Genomic DNA, 24267 nt, shown 5'->3' with positions numbered 1-24267 from the left:
TTTGTTTTTTTCTGACAATTTTTTTTCCTGCCTTTCAAGTACAGTCAAATCTGGGTGGAGCTCAATGATAGCATTAGACAGGAAAAAAAAAAAAAAATCCTTGGGTTTTGGATTGGTCCTTAGGTTTGCTTCCTGAAACAGTGGGGATTATTTTTGTGTCAGAGCTTTTTCTACAAGTATGCCCCACCCTGTCATTATTCCTTCTTTTGGGGGGATAGGAGAGCGAATAGCAAGGCTGTTTGTTTTAAATTAAAAATTGAATGTTAATAAGTGGATTTCTGAACCAAAAGATAAAATGGTTTTTTTGTCTAATGGAAAAGATAGTTTCAATGTAATAGCTTTCAGAATGAAGTGTTTAAAAGATTGTTTCTCTAGCTTAGATCATGTTACAGCAGTTTTATTCCTTACGAAAATTTGTTTTAAAAGAAGGTTTTAAACTCCAGTATGTATGTAAGGAGAGCCATTTGTTCATGCAGAATTCTTCAAATGACTTATTAAGTGTTAGGATTCAGTTCTGCCTAGTGTGAGTCTGTTTTCTGGTGTCTTTCATTATTTCAGGCACAGGCTTGAGTCCCACTGTTCCTAACCCACTGTAATGTTAAATAATGCACGCCCCTCCCGAGCAGCACACAATGAGAAGTTTCATGTGTGCTGTGGTATGAGAAAGCAGCTTTCGGATGCAGAGACATGAGTAGTAACCCTTCCTAAACCTTTAAGTGTTTCTGTCCAATTTTCTCATAGGAAGACACAAGCGATTTGCATTGGAAAGGTTAAAACACAGCTGAATGTAAAAATTTTCTCTGATAGAACATGCTGTTTCAAGATATATGAATGCGTGTATATAACCCACACATTTTTTAAAAGGAGACTAAAATCTATATACATTTTTTGCTATAGTTAATACTATAGTCCTGCAATGACTTGATTATTTTTTTGTTATAACAAAAGCTTCATGGATTTTGTTGCTTGTGAAATAAAGTTAAAACACTCATTCTTTGTCTCACTAAGAAATGAAAATGTTCTTTATCTGGGTATCCTTAAGCATTAATTTCTACATACTTAGGCCTTTCTTTTATCTCTTTTTATTAGGTAGGGGAAAATCCCAAATATGTAGCAATTTTTAAAACTCCCTTTTGCCTCTTTTAATTATTTCTCTTATAAAACTAAGACTACCCAAATATTTTATATATTATTGAAATGTATAGAAGAGAAATACTTTTGAATTTTTAAAAATTTGCTGCCAAATTGTTTACTGTCGTAGTTTTTTCTTCAAAAAATGTGACTTGAATTACTTCTTACTACAGCAAAATGATGATTTGCACATACCTGTGATAGCCTTTTTCTTTAATCTCTGGTGCCATCTCTGTCCCTTTATTACTTATACAAAGGCTTTAGTTCAGAGTAGAATTTGCTCCATTATAGGGTTGGCTATTAGGGTTTTCTGAATATTTTTATTGTGCAGATGGTCTGAATTCAACGGATTAGATTTCCTCATAGAATTTGGAGCTTTAGATTGCCAGAAAGTGAGAAAATAATGAGCCAAGTATTCAAATAGCATCATTGCAGGAAACAGATTTCTGCTTTTAGTATGCAAATCTTTCTATTCCCTTTTACTTTACCTCTTCTGTCTTCACATTCTCGACAGCCTCCATTTTTCCATTAAGTGCTTATTATTATTAAACATTATTAATTTAAGTACTTAATTCTAATCAACAACAGAATTAAATAATGTGCTTCCTGTATACCAGGAGCAAAAAGGAGGTTCCTATTATGTAGAGCTGTGTCTCTTAGTTGTGTTGTGAAATAATTTTCTCCTTTCCCGTCTTGCTAGTTTCTTCCAACCCCTAGAAAGGTACCAGCACTTAGCTCCCTTGCTGATCTCTACCTTTTTTGTGGTCCCAGAATACTTGACCTCTTTGTGTAGTCCCCAAGAAAGCAAGGGAGGAGACTTGGCAAAGTGATGGATGTGGAGAGAGGAGACCCCAAGCATCTTGACTGTCCCAGAGTGCTGTGAGATGAATGTCTATTAGCCTGACCACTTAACATTCCACCACACAGACCCAGCTTGATCTTAACAATTGCTGCCAAAGGTGAGGCAATGGCCTTCTTTATATACTAAAGAAAGAGGTAGGGGAAATAATAAGGGGAAATATGTCTTCATGACATATCATAAAGACAAGTCAGGGGCTCAGCTTAAAAATCAGCTTCTATTTGGTAAAAATCAATTCATCTGAGGAAGCTGTCATACATCTGACTCTGAAAATAAGGAGAAAAAGAACCTTGGAGAGCTTGGACACACCCTGCCTGAAGACAAAAGTTAAAAGGGATGGCTTTTGAATGCCTTGCCCCCAAAAACACACACACACACACACACACACACACACACACACATCATCATCATCATCATCATCAGGAAAGATAATGCATCTAGTCTTCTGATTTACAAAATGGCCCATCTGGGATAGAGGCTTGATTTAACTGGAAATGGGTCACCCTGTTTTAATTTCACTAAAGATTGTCCTCTTTTCTTCTAATTGAGACCTCAGTAACAATCCAATTCAATTGTAGGCAAATGATAATAGGCTCATGATTTTAAACATTACAAATACCTTTTTCATCGTTTTAATTTATGCCACATGTTCTGGCAGGTACAGGGTAGCATATTGTGATTTATAGATAATCCAAATGGTTCAGGATTTCCTTTCTATAAATGTACGAGAAGATTTGTAATTGCTTGGAAAGCAGATGTTTGCATGTCTGCATGAGAACAATAAAAAATGGGCCGGGCCAGGCACAGTGACTCATGCCTGTAATCCCAGCATTTTAAGAGGCCAAGGCTGGCGGATTGCTTGAGCCCAGTGGTTCGAGACCAGCCTGGCCAATATGGTGAAACCCTGTCTCTACTAAAAATACAAAAATTGGCCGGGTGTGGTGGGGCACACTGTAATCCCAGCTAGGCTGGAGGCTGAGGTAGGAGAATCACTTGAACCTGGGAGGTGGAGGTTGTGGTGAGCTGAGGTCACACCACTGTACTCCAACCTGGGAGACAGAGAGAGAATATGTCTTAGGGAGAGAAAAAGAAAAAGGCATCTTAATAAATAAATCCAACTACAGTGGCACCAAAGAGAAGCAATAACCCAGGAATACCATAAAATTAGATAGTAGGAATATAGTTGAGTATCTTTAGGATGATGTATAATCAAATATGTGACCTCTGACCCACAAATCACTTGTTAAAATTTTATTTTTCAGCAGAATCTTGGCCTCTGTTACCCTGCCACATTCCGTAGAACAGGCAGACAAGATTTTGTCGGCTCCCTCCCCTTCTCAAGAAGAGTGATTTAACATTGGCTTTTCTCTGCCATTCTTTATTCCTGCTCTTTCTCACTGTGGTGTCAGCAATAAAGAGTCTGGATAGTTTTCTGATCTAAACGGTATAATTTGGGATGGAAATATGGTCTAAATCTTAGAATTGTGGACATAGGCATTTTTCTTTCATTTCAGCTTCTCCTATCAAGTTCTTTTGCATTCGGTGGTTAATTTCCACCAAATTGTAGGAGATTTGAGAAAGTGAGCCAGGAAAAACACCACAGATGATGTGAGGGAAGAAACACTGGAGCCGGATTTTTGTATGCCCAAGGATTTTGTTATGTGATCATTGAATTGCTTTTCCCACAACAAGCTCTGTTTAGTTGGCAAGCCCCCATTAATAAGGGATTTATGTGCCAACCTTTTTAGGCTTTTTATTTCCATGCATATGTGTCTGTAATTGCCCAGTGGTTCTTCTTGCCCAGTGCACAGATACAGCCGATTTACCAAGACAACAGTGTTGCAATAGAGAAAGAGTTTAATAAATGCAGAGCCAGCTAAGTGGAAGACTGGACTTTATTACTCAAATCAGACTTCCCCAAAATTCCAAGGCTAGGGTTTTTCAAGGGTAGTTTGGTGGGCAGGGGGCTAGGGAATGGGAAGTGTTGATTGCTTGGGTCAGGGATGAAATCATAGGCAGTTGAAGCCGTCTTCTGGCTGTCTTCACTTCCTGGATGGAATTACAAAACTCGTGGAGCCAGCTTACTGCTCTGGGTGATGCCAGCTGGTCCCTCAGAATACAGGGTCTGAAAAATATCTCGAACACCAATCTTAGGTTTTACAATAGTGACTTTTTTTATTTTTTATTTTATTTATTTATTCAATAAAATCCAGACCCTGCACAATACAATAGTGATGTTATCTATAGGAGCAACTGGGGAGGGTAGGAATCTTGCTTCCTGTGGCTACAGGGCTCCTGACTGAACCATAATTCTAACCTTGTGGCTAATTTGTTAGTTTTTTGTTGTTGTTGTTGTTGTTGTTTTTGAGATAGAGTCTTGCTCTGTTGCCCAGGCTGGAGTGCAGTGGTGTGACTCTGCTCAATGCAAGCTCCGCCTCCCAGGTTCATGCCATCCTCCTGCCTCTGCCTCCTGAGTAGCTAGGACTACAGGCGCCCGCCACCACGCTTGGCGAATTTTTTGTATTTTTAGTAGAGACAGGGTTTCACTGTGTTAGCCAGGATGGTCTCAATCTCCTGACCTCGTGATCTGCCCGTCTTGGCCTCCCAAAGTGCTGGGATTACAGGTGTGAGCCACCGCGCCTGGTCTTATTTGTTAGTTTTATAAAGGTGGTTTTTATCCTGAGCAAGGAGGGGCTTGTTTCAGGAACGGGCTGTTATCATTCCTGTTTTAAAGTTAAACTGTAAACTAAATTGCTCCCAAAGTTAGTTTGGCCTACATCCAGGAATAAACAAGGACAGCATGGAGGTTAGAAGGAAGATGGAGTCAGCTATGTCAGATTCCTTTCACTGTCATAGTTTTTGTATGCCAGATTTTTCTCACTGTCATAATTTTTGTGAAGGCGCTTTCATGTACTCAATAGTTCTGTTTCTTTTTCTGCATCTGTGAACATGTTAAAATATGTCACTAATGTTTACCCTCTGGATGATGGCTTATGTTGCTGAGCATTAGACTATCACATGGGAGGCTGGGCCTCCCAGGTGGTTCACGCCTGTAATCCCAGCACTTTGGGAGGCTGAAGCAAGAGGATCACTTGAGCCCAAGAGTCCAAAACCAGCTGAGCAACATAGTGGGACACCTTCTCTGCAAAAAATACAAAAATTAGCTGGGTATGGTGGTGCCCACTTGTGGTCGCAGCTACTTGGGAGGCGGAGGTGGGACTCTCACTTGAGCCTTGGAGGTGGAGGTTGCAGTGGGCTGTGATCACGTCACTGCACTGCAGTGGGCTGTGATCACGTCACTGCACTGCAGTGACAGAGAGAGACCCTGTCTTAAAAAGAAAACAAAAGACTATCACATAGGGAAGCAGGTAATGTCCGAGGTCAGGTGCAAACATTCAGATGACCAGCAACAACCATATTCTTTATCATGGAATTCAGCAAGTGCTGCTCTTTGCTACTGCTGTGAATAAGTCCATTTCCATGTTATATTTTGCTAGTTTGATTCATTCAAAAATAATGTCTACTATGTTCCAGGACCCTTCTAGGTGCTGGAACTACTGCAGTGAGTAGTCAGACACAAATCCGTGCCCTTGTGGGCCTTACATTCTAGGGGGAGGGCGGAGACGATATCAAAAATATATAAATTGCATAGTATGTTGGAAGGCTTAGTGCCAGCAGCTATAACAAAAATGCCATAGATTGGATGACTTAAACAAAAAGAATGTATTGTTTCACAGTCCTAGAGGTTAGGAAATCTGAGATCAGGGTGCCAGCATGGTGGGTTCTAGTGAGGCCCTCTTCTGGCTTTATAGGCAGATGGCCCACATGTCTAAGAGCGGACAGAGTGGGAAAGCAGTCCCCCTCTTATCTCCTCTTACAGGGGCACTGATCCCCTCATAAGGGCTCTACCCTGATGACCTAATCACCTCCCAAAGGCCTCACCTCCTGATCCCATCACACTGGGGGTTAGGGCTTCAACATATGAATTTGGGAGGGACACAGACATGGGATCTGTAACAGGAGATGACCAATGCTATGGAGAAAAACCAAGCAACGACCTAGCAGTGCTAGGTAACTGGTGGCAAGATGCAGTTTTGAACAGAATGGTTGGAGTGAGCAGGTGACACTGAGCTGGACAAAGGGGAGTGAGCTTCTTTGTAAGGGGTCTTGCTGTTTGTTTTCCACAGACAGGGAACCTCGGCTAGTCATCCATATGAAAACTCTCATTGGCTAAGGTCAATGTCAAACTAACGTTGACCATTTGTATTATTTTAAAGTGGTTCTTTCTGCCTTTGCTACCATTTCCTTTCTACTGGCTTTTTGTCAATGTGTCTGATGTTAGTTCCTACATCCAAAAGCATTCGGGCTTCTTTACAGGCAAAGTCCACCCCAGGCATGTTTTCACACAGATCCCTTCAGAAGTTAGTTTTGCAACTCTCCAGCATTTAGAAGAGCAGTTCTATATTCTGATCTCTTTCATTATAGTGCACTGACTTCCACTGGTTATGTAGGTAAGAAGGATCTCTGACAATTTAGAAAGCAAGATGGGAAAGGAGACCAGCAAAGCATCTAGATGAAACATTTGTTGCTTTTTTAATCAAGGAGACCAGAAACTGTGGTAGTGCCCCAACTCATTGATTGAAGGCTATTGTATATTGAGTGTATTCCTCATGGCATATTCGGACTGATTCAGACTTCCCACAGTGCCTATTAGCTCATTCTGTGCCTCAGTTCTTCTGAGCACATGGTCCCATTAGGGGCAGTCAAATTTTCTTCCTAGTGCCGGTATCCAGGGAAGGATATTATCCTGGCAAATTTGGGGATCTTTGGGGATTGGAAAACTTTTGTGTTGATTCTGGGAGTTCTAAAAATCCAGATGCCTTCAACAGGTCACTCGTGACAGATCTGTGATACTGTCATGATTTTAAATTAGTGTTAATGAGTAAACTTAATTAATTTACCATGCAAATTAACAATACTACAATACAGAGACTTGCTCTCACCCACTACAATAATTATCAGAAAGTTAGAATGAAATGTTTTCATTTTCGGCTTTAGAGCACAAAATATTGGCTCAAGAAATTTCATTTAGTCAGTGTATATCATTTGATTAAAACAAATTTTTTTCTTGCCCAAAATCCAAAATTGTAAGGTTAAAAAAAAGGAGTAAAATTCAGTATGATGCTTTCTCTCTGCTTTTTTCAATACCCAGCATGGCTCTGATTATTTCAAAGGGTACTATGAAAAATTTCAAAAGCTATTCAAAATAAAATTATTTTTAACTGATTTCAATGGAAAAGTTTAACATTTTTTTAAAGAAAATATGGAACACTTCACAAATTTGCATGCCATTCTTGCTCAGGGGCAATATTTTCTGTATCGTTCAAATTTTAGTGCCGCCAAAGTGAGCACTCTTGCCATTTTTACTAGTTACACACATACACACACTCTCTCTAGTGAAGTGTTAAACTTACATCATTGATTTATCAGATAAGGCAGAAAACTTGAAATCTGACCTTTCTGATTCACTGATTTTACTAAATGACCTTGGGCCAGTCATTGAAACCCTGAGCATTGGTTTTGATTAAGACAGACAAGTCCATTCCTCCCCTAGTCTGATGTCATAGGGATGTGGTTAAGAAAACAGACAGGCTCCCAACATTTTGAGCCCCTGAGAGATGAGCTACTTTAGAGAAACACTCTATGGAAAGTCTAGCAGATAATGGTGGCTGATTGGATGTCATACCTACACGTTTAACTATGCAATGAGTTCTGTCTGAATGTGTCACTCTCGTATAGCAGGTGCTTCACAAGGTTCTATATGTTATTTTATTTTATTGTTTTATTTTGAGTCAGAGTCTCATTCTGTCACCCAGGCTGGAGTGCAGGGGCATGCTAACGGCTCATTGCAGCCTTGACCTCCCGAGCTCAAGCAATCCTCCCACGTCAGCCTCCTGAGCAGCTGGGACTATATATGTGTGCCACCATGCCTGGCTAATTTTTTTTTTTTTCTTTTTTTTTTTTTTTGAGACAGAGTCTCGCTCTGTCACCAGGCTGGAGTGTAGTGGCACGATCTGTGCTCACTGCAACCTCCGCCTCCCAGGTTCAAACGATTCTCCTGCCTCAGCCTCCTGAGTAGCTGGGACTACAGGTGTGTGCCACCACGCCCAGCTAATTTTTATATTTTTGGTAGAGATGGAGTTTTACCATGTTGACCAGGATGGTCTCAATCTCTTGACCTTGATATCTACCCACCTCGGCCTCCCAAAGTGCTGGGATTACAGGTGTGAGCCACTGCGCCCGACCTTTTTTTTTGTATTTTTTTGTAGAGATGGGGATTCACCATGTTGCCCAGGCTGCTCTTGAACTCCTGGGCTCAAGTGATCTGTTCACCTGAACTCCCAAAGTGCTGGGATTACAGGCGTGAGAGATGGCACCCAGCCTGTTTTTAAAATCATACTCTTTAATGAACTTATCTAAAAGGTACAGAGTTGGAAAATGGGTGTGTCATGGTTGTAACTATACTCATATGTATAAACAGAATTTTCTGGGTTTTCTTTTTTTTTTTTTTTTTTTTTTAGGCTAGTCAAGTGAAGCAGTGGGAGTAGAGAAGGAGCAACAAAATCTGTAACTGGTTGTGATCAGTTATCTGTAAACACCACTGCACTTGGACCAGCCAGCAACCGAATTTTCCTGATAAAAGTTGATAACGCTTTTTAAAAATTTGGTGACTTGGTAGGAAGGAGAACTATTATTTATATTTGGAAAAGAATGTTTTCTTTAGAAAATATAGAAGTGTTACTTCTGTAAATATGGAGTATTTCCAAGCTTTAAAAACAGGCACCAGGCCAAGTTAAAGTGTCATATGTAAACCAAGCTTCTGTAGTGCAGCCTTTTTAAAACACAAGGTCAAGGGCAGTGTTGTGGTTTAAGTAGTGAAAAGGCCATGGGGTTTAGAGACATATACTCCTTGAGTTTGCATTCTGGTAAACTTCTTGACTGAGCCTGTTTTGTTTCTTTTAATCTGTAGAATAAGAATAATAGTATGACCCCTCATGCCTGTAATCCTAGCACTTTGGGAGGCTGAAGAGGGTAGATCACGAGGTCAGGAGATCGAGACCATCCTAGCTAACACGGCGAAACCCCGTCTCTACTAAAAAATACAAAAAATTAGCTGGGTGTGGTGGCGGGCGCCTGTAGTCCCAGCTACTCGGAAGGCTGAGGCAGGAGAATGGCATAAACCCGGGAGGCGGAGCTTGCAGTGAGCCAAGATCACACCACTGCACTCCAGCCTGGGTGGCAAAGCGAGACTCCATCTCAAAATATAATAATAATAAATAATAAAGAATAATATGACCTCCTGCCCAGGGTCATATTAAATATTAAACCTCTTTTCTTTCTTTCTTTCCCTTTATTTCCTTCCTTCCTTCCTTCCTTCTTTCTCTCTCTTTCTTTTTCTTTTGCTTCCTTTCTTCTTTCTTTTCTTTCTTCCCTTTCTTTCTTTTGTAACCACCCAACGGGTTCACCTTGCCTGCTGCCTAGACAGAGCCAATTTATCAAGACAGGGGATTGCAATGGAGAAAGAGTAATTCACTCAGAGCCAGCTGTGCAGGCGACCAGAGTTTTATTATTGCTCAAACCAGTTGGATCAGAGTTTTTAAAGATAATTTAGCAGGTAGGGGCTGGGAAAGTGGGGAATGTTGACTGGTCAGGTTGGAGATGGAATCATAGAGGAGTCAAAGTGGGGTTTTCTTGCTGTCTTCTGCTCCTGGGTGGGATCACAGAGCTGGTTGAGCCAGATTACGGGTCTGGGTGGTGTCAGTTGATCTACTGAGTGCAGGCTCTGCAAAACATCTCAAGTACTGATCTTTGGGTTTACAATAGTGTTGTTATCCCGAAGAGCAATTTGGGGAGGTTCAGACTCTTGCAGCCAGAGGCTGCATTGACCCTAAACCTTAATTTCTAATCTTGTAGCTAATTTGTTAGTCCTACAAAGGCAGACTGGTCCTCAGGCAAAAAGGGTCTTTTTGGAAAAGTGCTATTATCAATTTTGTTTCAGAGTCAAACTATAAACTCAATTCCTTCCCAAGGTTAATTTAACCTATGCCCAGGAATGAACAAGGACAGCTTAAAAGTTAGAAGCAAGATGGAGCCAGTTAGGTCTGATCTCTTTCACTGCCGTAATTTTCTCAGTTACAGTTTTTGCAAAGGCAGTTTCACTTTCTCCCTCTTTTATTTTCTTTTTGTTAAAGAGTATTTCCATAGGGAATTAGAGGGCTCTGGAAGCCTCACCAAATATTTAGAAGATGAAGAGGTAAATTTTAGCTCAGCCTTGGTTTATGCTTTTGGTGTAGAAGCCAGAAATTCTTTAAAGTGGTAAAAGAAGCTGTGTTTTGTGTTGTAACTTTTTCCTCTCTTGTGCTCTCAAACTCTCTGCTGTCTTCTCTTTCTCTGTTGCCCTCTTCTGAGTCTCCTTTCCTGGCATGATCCCTAACATTTTGAAACCTGCTCTGAATTAATTCACTTCACCAGGTCTTCCAAATGCCCAGACATGAATACCAACAGATATTTCTTTTAAATTATAGGGAACACCTCTAGCCTTGTCCCTGCCCCATAGCAAATATAGTTTAGTTTCAAATCTATAAACCTTTAGTCCTAAAGAAGACACTCTGAACCATATACAAAGTTTTTAATTAAAATTCCAATTATCACCCCCATGCATATTAATAGCATGTAGGGGAGGAAAAACTTTTATTCTGCCCTCCTAGAGTATGTACCTAGGATCTATAAATTAAAGTGACAAAAGACAGATTAACAGGAGAAAAAGGCATACACTTTTTTGATACTATTTTTAATTTTACGTTGTCAAGGGCTTCACAACCTCCTCTTTGGGTTTCACATACCGTTTGGACAAAGGACAATATATTGTGGAGAACTGCCTAGACAAAAGAAAGAGGGGTTTGGACTCCTGGGGCAGTAATTTTTGGAATGTATGGTAGATAAGGTTTGTTTAGTAAGATCATTTTGCAAGATCATCTCCATGCAGTCTTCAGTGTTTAAGAGACTTCTCTTCCTGGCTCCGGAGAGAGAGACACCTTTACAAATGGAAATTTCCTTTACAAAAGAGAAATTTATGCCCTGCTTTTAGGCAGATGAGGAAGGGCAGAGAGGTCCTCTTCTGTCTGTTCTTTCTATATAGCTTTCAGCTCAAAATAATCCTTATATCAAAGTGACATATTTTGGTGTGACACAGTCCAACCTCTTCAACTACAATAGTTGGAAAAACATATTCAATTTTAATAAGAATATAAAAGGTAAATATATGTTTAAATATAGTCATGGCTAAACGCATAAGCAGACATAGCTATATAAAGTATTTATCCCCTTAGTCACCACTGCTTTGAAACCCAGCAAACATACCTCTTTGTACAACACGCCATCTTTTAATTTGTTTTGTTTGCGTGGCGAACATGTGAGGATTTTATTGATTTACAAAACAAACAACAGGGAGCTCACTGTACTCCTATAGCAATAAGGTTTGGCTTATTGGTCATTTTGAGGTCACTAACGTTGACTTCTACCTTAATTTATAACACAATGCTTACGGTGAAAGAGCCAGTAATTGACTTGTTCATACAGATCATTATATATTTTTCTGTTTTGATTTTCTGTCTGACAGCAGCAGCGTGCAGGGTCAAAGACAGCCGGCCCCCCATGTCAGTGGTCTAGGATGGCCAGTGAAGGCACCAACATCCCAAGTCCTGTGGTGCGCCAGATTGACAAGCAGTTTCTGATTTGCAGTATATGCCTGGAACGGTACAAGAATCCCAAGGTTCTCCCCTGTCTGCACACTTTCTGCGAGAGGTAAGCCTCCTTTGTGCTTGGAGAAGGGAGTTTCACAGGCTGACCTCCTACAACCTACTGCAAGATTCTTTCCCAGAATCTACAGTTACCTTTGAGAGAAAACTAATCTCTTGTGCCTTTGCCAGACATTGAAAAATGGAATCATGAGTTGCAAATAATTTACTCTATTTCAAACCATTATAAGCAGGAGAAAGCAATCTAGTAACTACTGATTCATTTACAGAAGAGATGGAGCATTAAATAAGAATGTTAAGTTGAAAAATCTTCTAAAACTTCCCTTTGTTCTTTGTGAAACAGTTTTTGTCCACAGCAGATCCCTACAGAGGGTCTTTGAGAGTCAATTAAAAAAATCTATCATTTCCTCCCATATAACAAATCAGGTAAAACATCTGCATATATGAGTGGTTACTTCAAAGGGTATAGCTTCTTTTCCAAAGATTCTTCAGACACATATTAATGTCACATTTGAATGCTATAATGTTTTAGATAAAGAAAAAAATATATATATATTAAATAAATTACCTGACTATGTAATTTGTTATATGTGAAAACAGACTTCCTTATTTATCTTCTTGATAGAGTATTTGCTTTTGGAGAGGGGCGTTAATCAGTTATCAAAATATACTTTTACTCCATTATTTAACTTACCATGTAAGTATAAGTTTGTTAGTAATTAGTTTATCTTACTTATAAGTATTTCCCTAGTGAAGTTATATATCTTTCTTAAAAATAAATATGGTAATTATGTTTTATAGCATTTTGTTAAATACATTTTTATCATTATTTAATATACATACTGAAAATGCTTTACTTCCTATGATAGAACTGGAAATCAGTATTTCAAATGGCTTCAAATCTATGCTGATTACCCAAATATCTGATTTAACATGTCTTTATTATCTGACTGACCATTTTTTGAGTTGATTTACTTTGCAAGGTTCAATTGCAAAAGAATAACCATATCTTTCATGGTGGTGATGGATGGAAGGAGAAGGTAGATTTGTTACTAGTAGTTGTGGCTTTTTGTTTGTTTGGGGTTGTGTGGGGTTTTGTGTGTGTGCGTGTGCTTGCGTATATGGGTTTTAGTTTGTTTTCGTGGTGGTATATAGAGCACTTTTTATTTTATTCATTTTATACTTTGGCTTAAGTGCTTGGTAATTCATATTCCAAAAATAATTAGAGTGTGATTCCTCCATCCCCTTAATAGGTACACCTAAAACATGAATACCAGCTAATCGTTCATATGTCCCTGGGCACACATGATAAGATGGTTTCCTGACGTGCAGCAGTCAGCATAGCTTGGCAGACACTCTCCATAGAAGTGCGTTCAGAGCCACTCAGTCTGAGCTTGGCAGAATTGCCCCATATCCCAGGATTCAGTGTCCAGCCTATCTATTATTTGGGTCCTACTCCCTCACCCTGACAGGTGAGAAGCAACACCCTGGCTGCCCTAGGTCTGCCCCTGCTATCTTCTTCAGGGGTCTAGCCCAACCTACTCCCACTCCCCATCCAATAGCTAGTGGTGGAGATTTGTGAGATCCTGCTACAGCAAGTCCTTACAGAATGCTCTGTGTTAAAATTGTTCCAGCCTCATGCATGTTGAGATGATTTCCTCTTCTTTTATATTTTATTTTATTTATTTATTATTTATTTACTTATTTTGAGACAGGATCTCACTCTGTCACTCAGTCTAGAGTGCAGTGGCACAATCACAGTTCACTGCAGCCTCAATTTTCCAGGCTCCAGAGATCTTCCCACCTCACCTTCTTGAGTAGTTGGGACCACAGGTGCACACCACCATGCCTGACTATAGAGACAGGGCTTCTCCATGTTGCCTAGGCTGATCTCAAACTCCTGAGCTCAAGCAATCCAACTGCCTCGGCTTCCCAAAGTGTTGGGCTTACAGGTGTGAGCCACTGCGTCCAGCCAAGAAGATTTCTGCTTGAAGGTGTTGAAGGTGCTGGTGACTTTCCTTAAAATTTTTGAGACAGAGTCTTGCTCTGTCACCAGGCCGGAGTGCAGTGGCATGATCTCAGCTCACCGCAACTTCCGCCTCCTGGGTTCAAGTGATTCTCCTGCCTCAGCCTTCCGAGTAGCTGGGACTACAGGCATGCGCAACCATGCCCAGCTAATTTTTGTATTTTTAGTAGATACGGGGTTTCACTATGTTGGCCAGGATGGTCTCGATCTCTTGACTTCGTGATCTGCCCACATCAGCCTCCCAAAGTACAAGGATTACAGGCATGAGCCACTGCGCCCGGTGAGGAAATTTTTGTTTATGCTGAGACAAAACTTTACAGCTTGTCTCACTGTCGGGAGAGTGAGCTCTAGGACCCCCATGTTCAGCCTCTGCTGGACATTCACACTGGCTACTCAGTGAGCACCTTACAGTCACTCTCTTATCCCACATCTTCCAAAACAGCATCAACGGGCTTGAAGGAGAGCAAAGCCAGACACAGCTGCTGGCCCCTTGGAACTCACAGCCTAGTGGAGGAGCCAGTCATTAACACACTAATTGCTCAGACTAATGTGAAATTAAACCAGTGACAGTTGCTATACATGAGAAGTACACAGGAAACAATATAATAGAGGAATTTGCCCTAATCAGGGAAGGCTTCCTTGCAGAAATGATGATCATGCAGAAACCCCAATGATGAGTAAAAATTAAGCAAAGGGGAGTGAATAGCATTTGAGGTATGTGCAAAGGTGCTATAGTGGGAGGTTGCTATAGTGAGTGAGAGGTGCTACAGTGAGAGGGTTATTCAACACTGGGGAAGAACTTAAATAAGCCCACTGTGGCTGGTATGCAGCAAATGAGGGGAAGAGACAGAAAATATGTAGGTTGTAGGCCATATGAGATGTGTAATCTATGTTGCCATGTATGTATTTTTGTCTTTGTTGTAAGAGCAGTGAAAGTGGAAACCATGGCAAGGCTTTCATCTCAGATGGTGTGGGAGGGAGATTTAAATGACTAACTTTGAGTTTTAAGAAGGTCACTCTGGTTGCAATGTGGAGAAGTGTTAGAGGGTACAAGGATGGTAATATAGCAGGGGATGAAGAGAACTGGAGAGGTTAGAAAGGTATGTAGGCATTGACATGCTTTGATGGTGGGTTGGATATGGGAAATGAAGAATAGTAAGGGAGTTACTGTTTTAAGAATGACTCCTAGTTTCTGGTTTGTTTAAATAAATGGATGGAGGTGCTATTCATCAAGAATGGCAGAGGATACAGTCTGGGAGCAGATCTTGGGTTTGGTTTTGTTCATGTTGAGTTTTAGGACCTGCAAGACATCTAAGAAAAGATGTCAAGAAGTCAGCTAATGGGGCTCAAAGGAGATGCCTGTGGGAAGAAATATAATTGTGGGAGCCTTATGCTTGTAGCCACACATGTGATGTGAATATAATATTCCAGAAAGAGAAGAGGTCTTATGATGAATGGAACCTTGATTAACTCAAAACTGTACTGACTCAGAAAAGATAGAGCAGACAGGAGAACCTTGTGAGTGTGGTGTCATACAGTCAAGGGAAGAGAAATTTTTCAATAAAAAGGAAGGTGAGCAGAGCAATAGTCAAGCTTAATGATACTTCCCAGAAGTCTAGTAAGGTAAAATTGAAAAACATCTGCTGCATTCAGGCGTCATTAATGACCTTAGCAAAAGCTGTTCATGTCTGGTATTGGTTCAGGGCTAGCTACCTCTGTGACGTAGAGAAGATCAGTGAATGTCTCTGATGTCAGTTCTATTCAGCTGCAAAATAAGGGGAATGGGGCTAGGTTGGTGTGTTTTGAATTGTTTGGCTAGGTACTGGAAAAATTGTATAGTCTAATTATTGAGAGCTTAAGATTATGGTGCCAAACTGCCTGTGTTTGAATTCGTACTCTGCCCTTGGCCAGCTAAGTATCTTGGACAAGTACCCCAGCCTGTCTCTGTCTGTTTCATCATGTGTCTCAAGGAATCATAACAGTAACTACCTCATAGGCTCTTTGAAAGTACTTTGAATTCAATGAGCAACATATGTGTGAGTCATTATTAGTGACACACTTCTTTAACTAAATGAGTTAAGTTGATACCTGTTGAGTAGAGACAAGGAGAAGAGATGGTGTGGCTCTGACTCTGGGTGTCCCATCCTTGCTTCAAGCAAACCTTTCCACTTTGATGTGTTTTTCATATCTCATTATGATTTTGTATGTAAGAAGAATTTCATTGCTAACAAAAATATTTGATGTGTTTCTTCCATTTTCAAAGTCCACACATTTGTGAGCCCACTGCTAGATATTGTGAGCCAGTGCTTCTCAAACTTTAACATGTATGCAAATCACATGGGGAGCTGACTCAGCCGGTGTCAGATAGGGTCTAAGATTCTGCATTTCTACCAAATGCATCCCCCAGGGAGGCTGAGGCTGCTCATCCCTGGACCACACTTTATGTGCCAAGGCTCTGGAAAACACTACAAAGGCCAATGACATTTTTTTTTTCCTTGAGCATAATCATTTGCCTGATTAGTGTGAGTACAGCTTACCTGTTGGTTTCTGAAATATTATTTTTCTCGTAAAGGAGACTGGGATGGGAGTTTCTGCCAAACACCTTGTGTAGTCACTGAGAACATGTATGGTATCTGTGAGAAGTGGTGGTTTTGCACTGTGCTAAGTGTCCCTCTACCTCTGCTTCTGCAACAGGTGCCTGCAGAACTACATTCCCGCCCACAGTTTAACCCTCTCCTGCCCAGTGTGCCGCCAGACCTCCATCCTGCCTGAGAAAGGGGTGGCTGCGCTCCAGAACAATTTCTTCATCACAAACCTGATGGACGTGCTGCAGCGAACTCCAGGCAGCAACGTTGAGGAGTCTTCCATCCTGGAGACAGTCACTGCTGTGGCTGCGGGAAAGCCTCTCTCTTGCCCAAACCACGATGGGAATGTAAGTGGCTTGGATGGCAGATACTGCCCGGGAGCATGACTGCTGTGGCCTTGGGGAGGCTTTGGGCACATCAGAGATTACACATGGAAACAGAACTCCATCTGGAAAAATGAGTAATTAAAAAAGATTTTACCAGCCCTCAGACTACTTTACCTGCTCGCGTTCTTTGACCAGAACTATTTAAATAACGAAATCAATCTCCACTGTGTCTCCTTCACACATATTGTTGGTATCCCCAGGAGAGCAAACCAGTAGCTATTTGCAAGCTGGGCATACTTTGACCTACATAAACATCTGTGTAATAAATTATGGATACAGATTTAACAATGGATAAGTTCTGCAAGTTGAGAATGATTATTAAAATGTTAATTGGAGTTCTTTATTTTTCTTGGGAGGGATATTTTCTCATGCTACATGAGACCTTATTCCTTATTAATAGATAGAATTTGAAGCTATGTGAATCCCTGGTAGTAGATTACAGATTATGAATTCCAAACATATTTCCTGCTACTAGTGAGTACAATAACTGTTAGAAGCTCAGGAGGACCTGTGTGTACCATCAAGTAACTGAGTCACAATAGCTATGTAACCTGAAGAGGCAGCATTGTGTAGTGTCTAAGGACATTGGCTTTGGAGTCAGGCTGCCTGATTCAAATCCTGCTCTTAAACTTATTCCCTGTGCCAGCTTTGGCAAGTTTATTACACTCTCTGTGTCTCATTTCCTTATCAGTTAAAAAGAAGTAATAATAGTATTTACCGTATAGAATATTGGAAGAATTAAATTTTCAAGTCATGTAAATCATATAGTAACATCTTGATAAATGTCAACTTTAAAATTTTTTAATTAATGGCTTTATATTCATCTCATTTGTATATTGGTCACTTCAAAAGTATTTGAAACTGCTTAAAATAGAAGGCCCAGGTATAATAAAACCACTAAGACAAGCAAGCAGTCATTAGAGCAAAGCAATTCTTATTAGCCACACTACTGTTTATTTACCTCATCTCCCAGCATGCTCTCTGCACGCTGTGCTGGAGCCTCACCAGCCTCCTAGAACCTGCCAAATGGTTTCCCTCCTCAGGGCCTGGCTGTTCTGTTCCTTCTGCCTGGGTTGCTCTTTGTTCCCTCTTTATGTGACGAGCTCATTCTCTTCCTTGAAGTCTCACTGCAAATTTCTCCTGCACACAGCAGTCTTCTCCACCTGTACCATCTAACACAGGTCGCCTCTTACAGCCGGTTACCCTCCATCATGTCCCTTCTTTCTTTCCTCCCTGGTGCTCACTGTAGTCTGCCTGCCATCAACTGTGTATTTGTGTACTTATTAGTCCTGGCTTTCCCTCTAGAATGTGAGCTCTGGGAGGGCAAGGACCTGTCATTAGACCCCTAGCACTGAGGGCAGTGTCTTATACATAGAAGTCAATACATATTTGTTGAACAAATTTGCCAGACACCGTATTTGGCTCCTTAAACCCCCCTCTGCAAAGTAGTTGTTAGTTACTTTCACTTTATAGATGAAGAAACTGAGGCTGGAAAAGTTTAAGTCACAAAGCTTGCTGGGCACATCATAAAAGCTAGCCCTGGAGGAAATAGCATCCTCAGCTTTCTGGTAGCCAAAACAAGAGAAGGACGCCATGACTTACACATCTGCAGCGATTTAATTGAAAGCACACCAGACTATTAATAACTATCAGTTTTCCATGCATTGTACGCCAAGGGAAATTGATCGTGTAAATTTTGTAAAAAGAACTTTTAAATGCTGCCTTTGAAAGCAGTTTGAGTATTTTCTTCATGACCGCTTCTCACACTGGCACTTAGTGAATGCTGAGGCTGTCTTTGCCTGGAGCTTGCACTCTAAGTACTAGTTCTGGTAAGGTATTTCTATGAGGTGTAAGAGTGCCCCTTAAAATGAGGCTTTCGGGAGACGTGACTTGATAGAGGAGTAAAGTCTTAGAAACATTAGATTGTTTTGTTTTTTATGGGTTTTCCAGTTTTTGTTTTTGTTTCTGAGACGGGGTCTCGATCTGTCATCCAGGCTGCAGCAACACGTTCATGGCTCACTGAAGCCTCATCTTCCTGGCTTAAGCGATGCTCCCACCTCAGTCCCGTCCTCTGCCCCAGTATCTGGGAGTACAGGTGCATGCCACCACGCCCAGCTAATTTTTGTATTTTCTGTAGAGACAGGTTTCACTATGTTGCACAGGCTGGTCTCAAACTCCTGGGCTCAAGTGATTCACCTGCCTTGGCCTCCCAAAGTGCTGAAATTACAGGTGTGTGCCACTGTGCCCGGCCGAGCTAATATTTCTGACTGTCATTATTTCTCATTCTACGTGACAGCCCCTTCACATCCTAGATTTACACCAGTGTCTCTAGTAGGTCTCCTGATGTTTCTAAGGGCCAGACATGGTGGCTCATGCCTGTAATTCCAGCACTTTGGGAGGCTGAGGCAAGCCAATTGCTTGAGCCCAGGAGTTTGAGACCAGGCTGGGCAACATGGCAAAACCCCACCTCTACCAAAAATACAAAAATCAGCTGGGCATGAGGGGGGTGCACCTGTAGTCCCAGCTACTTAGAGGCTGAGGTAGGAGGATCCTGTGGGCCCAGACGTTGAGGCTGCAGTGAGCCATGATTGCCGACCTGGGCGACAGAGCAAGACTCTGTCTCAAAAAAAAAATTAAGAAAAAATAAATAAATGTTACCTCCGTAAGTGAGAATGTCATGAAATTCAGGCAACAGCTTGTAGCTCAAGGAAGCAACTAGAACATGGAGACAGGGAAGGTGAGGATGAGGCACAGGTGGGCCTGAAAAGAAAGATGGATTAAGATTGGGATGAGCTGTGAATGTCATTAAGAACATGTTTGATGTCAATTTCTTAAATTGCAAAAGCATCAAAGCCTTCCGAACAGGAGATAGGTATTTTATTGACATTTTGGAGGAATGGGGTGGCAGACACTAAAGGCTGGGAAACCAATTATGAGTTTACTGAACTGTCCAAATGAGAGATAAGAGGTAGAACTAGAATAGCATCTGTGGGCCTGGAGAAGAGAGCGTGAATTTCAGAGAAAAGAGTACTCTTTGACTCAAGAATCTGCCTCCCACAAATAAAAAGGCATGTGCTAAAGTCTGTTAAGCTAAGCTATTAAGATCGTGAGAACTTCAGCAACTAAAATTAATCTTATACTAGGTCACAAAGAAAATATCACTATATTTTCCCATTGTGTAAATCAAGTTCCTGCCCTACAATGCACTAAAATTACATTAGTAACACGTTTATGGGGAAAAAACAAATCTCCTTTAAAAGTTAGTAATTATTTAATCAGAGAAAATAATAGAAAATTGGACTATTTACAAAATATTGGAAGTGGAAACTTTTTCTATCAAATGTGTAGGGTCAAATCTCTACCCAGGAAATTTTATAGGTTTAAGTATTTTCCTTTATTTAAAAAGAATTCCAGCCTGGGCAACATAGTGAGTCCTCACCCCTACCAAAAAAATCAAAACATGAGGCCGAGCACGGTGGCTCATACCTGTAATCTCAGCACTTTGGGAGGCCGAGACGGGTGGATCACCTGAGGTCAGGAGTTCAAGACCAGCCTGGCCAACATGTTAAAACCCCGTCTCTACTAAAAATACAAAAATTAGCTGGGTGTGGTGGCACATGCCTGTAGTCATAGCTACTTGGGAGGCTGAGGCAGGAGAATTGTTTCAACCTGGGAGGCAGAGATTTCAGTGAGCCAAGATCGTGCCACTGCACTCCAGCATGGGCAACAGAGTGAGACTCTGTCTCAAAAAAAAAAAAAAAGGTTGGGGGGTGGGCAGGAGGATTGCTTGAGCCCAGAAGGTCGAGGCAGCAATGAGCTGTGATCGTGCCAAAGTACTCCTGCTTGGGTGACAAAGCAAGACCCTGCCCCTACCCCCACCCCCCAAAAAAAGAATTCAACTCAAGTTAGGAAAAGAGTAATAAAATAAACATATAGAATATATACAAAGAAAGAAAAGAACAGAAATATCTATACATAGTATAGTATGTTTATTAAATACATAGTATATATATTTCTATATTTTAGGAAAAGCTAGAAAGGTCTCCCATTTCATTTGTGATAATTTGTGATATGCTTATAACCCTGATACCAAAACTTAATGAAGATAGAACAAAAAGAAAATCATTAGTAGCTTAATTTATGACATTAGCTGTAAAATTAATAAATAAAATACCCCAGCAAATTCCTTTTTTTTTTTTTTTTTTTGGCTGGGTCTCACTTTGTCACCAAGGCTAGAGTGCAGTGGCACTGTCTATCATGGTTTACTGTGACCTCCAACTCCAGGGCTCCAGTGATACCCCTGCCTCAGCCTCCAGAGTAGCTGGGACTACAGGCGCATGCTACCATGCCTGTCTAATTCTTTAAGTTTTTGTTGAGACAAGGTCTTATGTTGCCCAGGCTGGTTGCAAACTCCTGGCCTCAAGGGATCCTTCCACCTCAAGGGACCTCCCAAAAGTGCTAGGATTACAGGCACGAGCCACTATGTCCAGCCCCTCAGCAAATTCTATTTTTTCTTTTTTTTTTTGAGACAGAGTGTCTCTCTGTTGCCCAGGCTGGAGTGCAGTGGCATGATCTTGGCTCACTGCAAGCTCTGCCTCCTGGGTTCACGCCATTCTCCTGCCTCAGCCTCCCGAGTAGCTGGGACTACAGATACCCGCCACCATGCTTGGCTACTTTTTTGTATTTTTAGTAGAGATGGGGTTTCACCGTGTTAGCCAGGATGGTCTCAATCTCCTGACCTCGTGATCCGCCTGCCTTGGCCTCCCAAAATGCTGGGATTACAGGCATGAGCCACCCGCCTGGCCTGCAAATTCTTAATATGTAAAAACACTTACAAATTAAGAAAAATATGAGCATCATAAAAGAAAATGAGCAAAGAACTCAGAAAATCCACAGAGGATATATAAATGCCTAAAAATCATATATGGAAAAATGTCAAGCTTCACAAATAATCAGTTCTTCTCAAATTAACTACAAATTTTTTAAAAGGTAGTAACAAGCGCTCTTAAGGGTATGTATGGTGAGACATTTTCATATGCTGTGGGTGGAAGGGTAAATTGCTCTTCAGAAAGTTTATGTCAATTTGACAAAATATAATGAGTATTTTACACAACCTCTCATTTTTTAATCCAGTAATTCCATCAGTGGAAATATTTCTAAGGAAATAGCTAGAGCGGAGGATAAAATTCAAAAATTGGAAATAATCTAAATGTGCAACATTAGGGGGCAAGAATGCTTGGAAAATTAGCAGCATGTGCCTTAAATAATTCTATTGTTTGATTATAGATTGTAGAAGTTCATTGCTGCTGTTTTGAAACAGAAGTCTTCATTATTCAAGCCAAATGCATGCAATGTTCCAGATAAATTGCTGCAATTAGTTGCTGTGAGTAGATCTTTAAAAACAATCCAAGCATCTGAAGGTTAATACAATCAAGTCATTAACAGTAAAGCAGGGTGCTACCATCCCCACTGTCTGATGCTGATTGGCACCGGCGAATGAAAGCCTGTCATCAACTTTAAGTGCTGCGACACTATCTGTCTTCTAATTAAACTGCCATGGTGGCATTGTTCAAATACAAAAGAAAAAGAAGAATAATGGCCAGTGATCTAACAGGTTCTTTGCACTTAAAGCAGACACTTGAGCTCATGCTTCCTGGTCTCTGGAACACAAATGATCATTAAACCCTGTTATTGGTTGCTTAGGCACCTGACTATCAAGGGTGTCAAAGGTGCAAAGGAGAGGTCCTCATTAAGACTCCCCTGCCCTAACAAGTTTCCACTTCGCTAACAAGTTTCCACTTCCACTAACAAGTTTCTGCTTCCATATCAGGATCAACTGTCAGTTCCCTTAAGAAGCCTCAGGGTTGGCTGCAAGGCCCTGACCCTCCTTTTTGCATGTTAGGAATGCATAGGATCCCGCCAATCTCTTCTGGTGAACAGAAGCGGTGACTATCCATCAACAAGCTCATCCCGGCTTTTGGCCTGCCCACCCACCCCGGGCCGCACCAGCATCATCTCACTGGAGATGGATGAAATGGATGAGCTCAGCAGAATTACAGGCCCCACACAATTAACTCTCAGCTTGAACCAAAGCTGTCAGAACCCAAGCACAAGCCTTTGAGAATGACTAGCTGTTGATACTTCAAAATCATTTCAGGGCCTTGGCTTCCCAAGACACACAAGATATTGAACTAGAAATAATAACCCAGGTCTGCTGCTGTCTCTTCAAAGCTGTGATCAATTTTTGTTTGTTCATTTCTGATGTAAAATTCAGACTGGGCTTGGTGGCTCACTTTGGGAGGCCAAGGCAGGAGGATCACTTGAGGCCAGGAGTTTGAGACATGCCTGGGTGACAAAGTGAGACCCTGTCTCTACAAAAGTAAATAAATACATAAATATAAGATAAAAAATAAAATTCACATCACATAAAATTTAATATTTCATCCATTTTATTTGTTTGTGTTTTTGTTTTGAGACAGAATCTCACTCTGTCACCCAGACTGGTCTCAAATTCCTGGGCTCAAGCAATCTGCCTGCCTCAGCTTCCCAGAATGCTGGGATTACAGGTGTGAGGCACTGAGTCTGGCCTGTTTTTGTTGTTGTTGTTGTTTTTGTTTGTTTGTTTTTTGTTTTAGAGACAAAGTCTTATTCTGTCACCCAGACTGGAGTGCAGTGGCATGACCATGGCTCATGGCAGCCTCAATCTCCCAGGCTCAAGTGATCCTCCCACTTCAGCCTCCTGAGTAAGTGGGACTAAAGATGCATGCCACGAACCTAGCTAACTTTTTTTTTTTTTTTAGGAGATAGGGTTTTGCTATGTTGCCCAGGCTGGTCTCGAACTCCTAGGCTCAAAGGATCCTCCTGCTTGGACCTCCCAAAGTGCTGGGATTATAGGAGTGAGCCACTGCACCAGGTCTCAACCATTTAAAAAAGTACAACTAATGTGGTTTTTAGTGTAGTCACAAAGTTGAGCAAACATCAGCATTGTCTAAATTACAGAACATATTCATCATCCCAAAAAGAAACTCCATGCCCATTAAGCAGTCACCTGCTATTCCCTCCTCCCACTAATCCCTGGCAACCATCAGCCTGTATTCTGTCTCTAGGTTTGCCTCCTATGGACATTTGATATAAATGGAATCATACAATATGTGAGTTTTAAAGTCTGGCTTCTATCAATTAGCATGTTTTCAATTCTTCCATGTTATAGTATTTTAGTACTCTTTTTAATGGCTAAATAATATTCCATTTATAGATATACCATAATTTATTAATCCATTCATCAGTTGATAGACATTTGAGTTGTTTCCACTTTTTGGCTATTATGAATAATGCTACTGTGAACATTCATGTACATGTTTTTGTGCAGACATATGCTTTCAATTGTCCTGGGTATCTACCTAAAAGTGGAATTGCTGGACCATATGGTAATTCTATGTTTAACTTTTTTTTTTTTTTTTTT

The 24267-nt window shown here is 40.9% G+C and overlaps 1 protein-coding gene across 5 annotated transcripts in view; it reads left to right on the top strand.

Moving 5' to 3' along the window:
* The window catches only part of TRIM2 (tripartite motif containing 2), a 212280-nt gene that overhangs the window by 131658 nt on the left and 56355 nt on the right, over positions 1 to 24267 (top strand). Inside the window, exons 1-3 of one of the 5 annotated variants that reach the window (XM_011969379.1) lie at positions 5816 to 5842; positions 11670 to 11854; positions 16529 to 16766. In XM_011969379.1, coding sequence (XP_011824769.1) covers positions 5816 to 5842; positions 11670 to 11854; positions 16529 to 16766 — 450 coding nt within the window. Of the gene's footprint in view, positions 1 to 5815; positions 5843 to 11669; positions 11855 to 16528; positions 16911 to 24267 lie in introns of those variants that run through there. The other 4 variants (XM_011969381.1, XM_011969380.1, XM_011969384.1 and 1 more) reach the window with 4 other exon arrangements.

This window comes from Mandrillus leucophaeus, unplaced genomic scaffold (assembly GCF_000951045.1).
Source record: "Mandrillus leucophaeus isolate KB7577 unplaced genomic scaffold, Mleu.le_1.0 Scaffold888, whole genome shotgun sequence".
Lineage (NCBI taxonomy): Eukaryota > Metazoa > Chordata > Mammalia > Primates > Cercopithecidae > Mandrillus > Mandrillus leucophaeus.
This window is presented reverse-complemented; position numbering and strand designations above follow the sequence as displayed.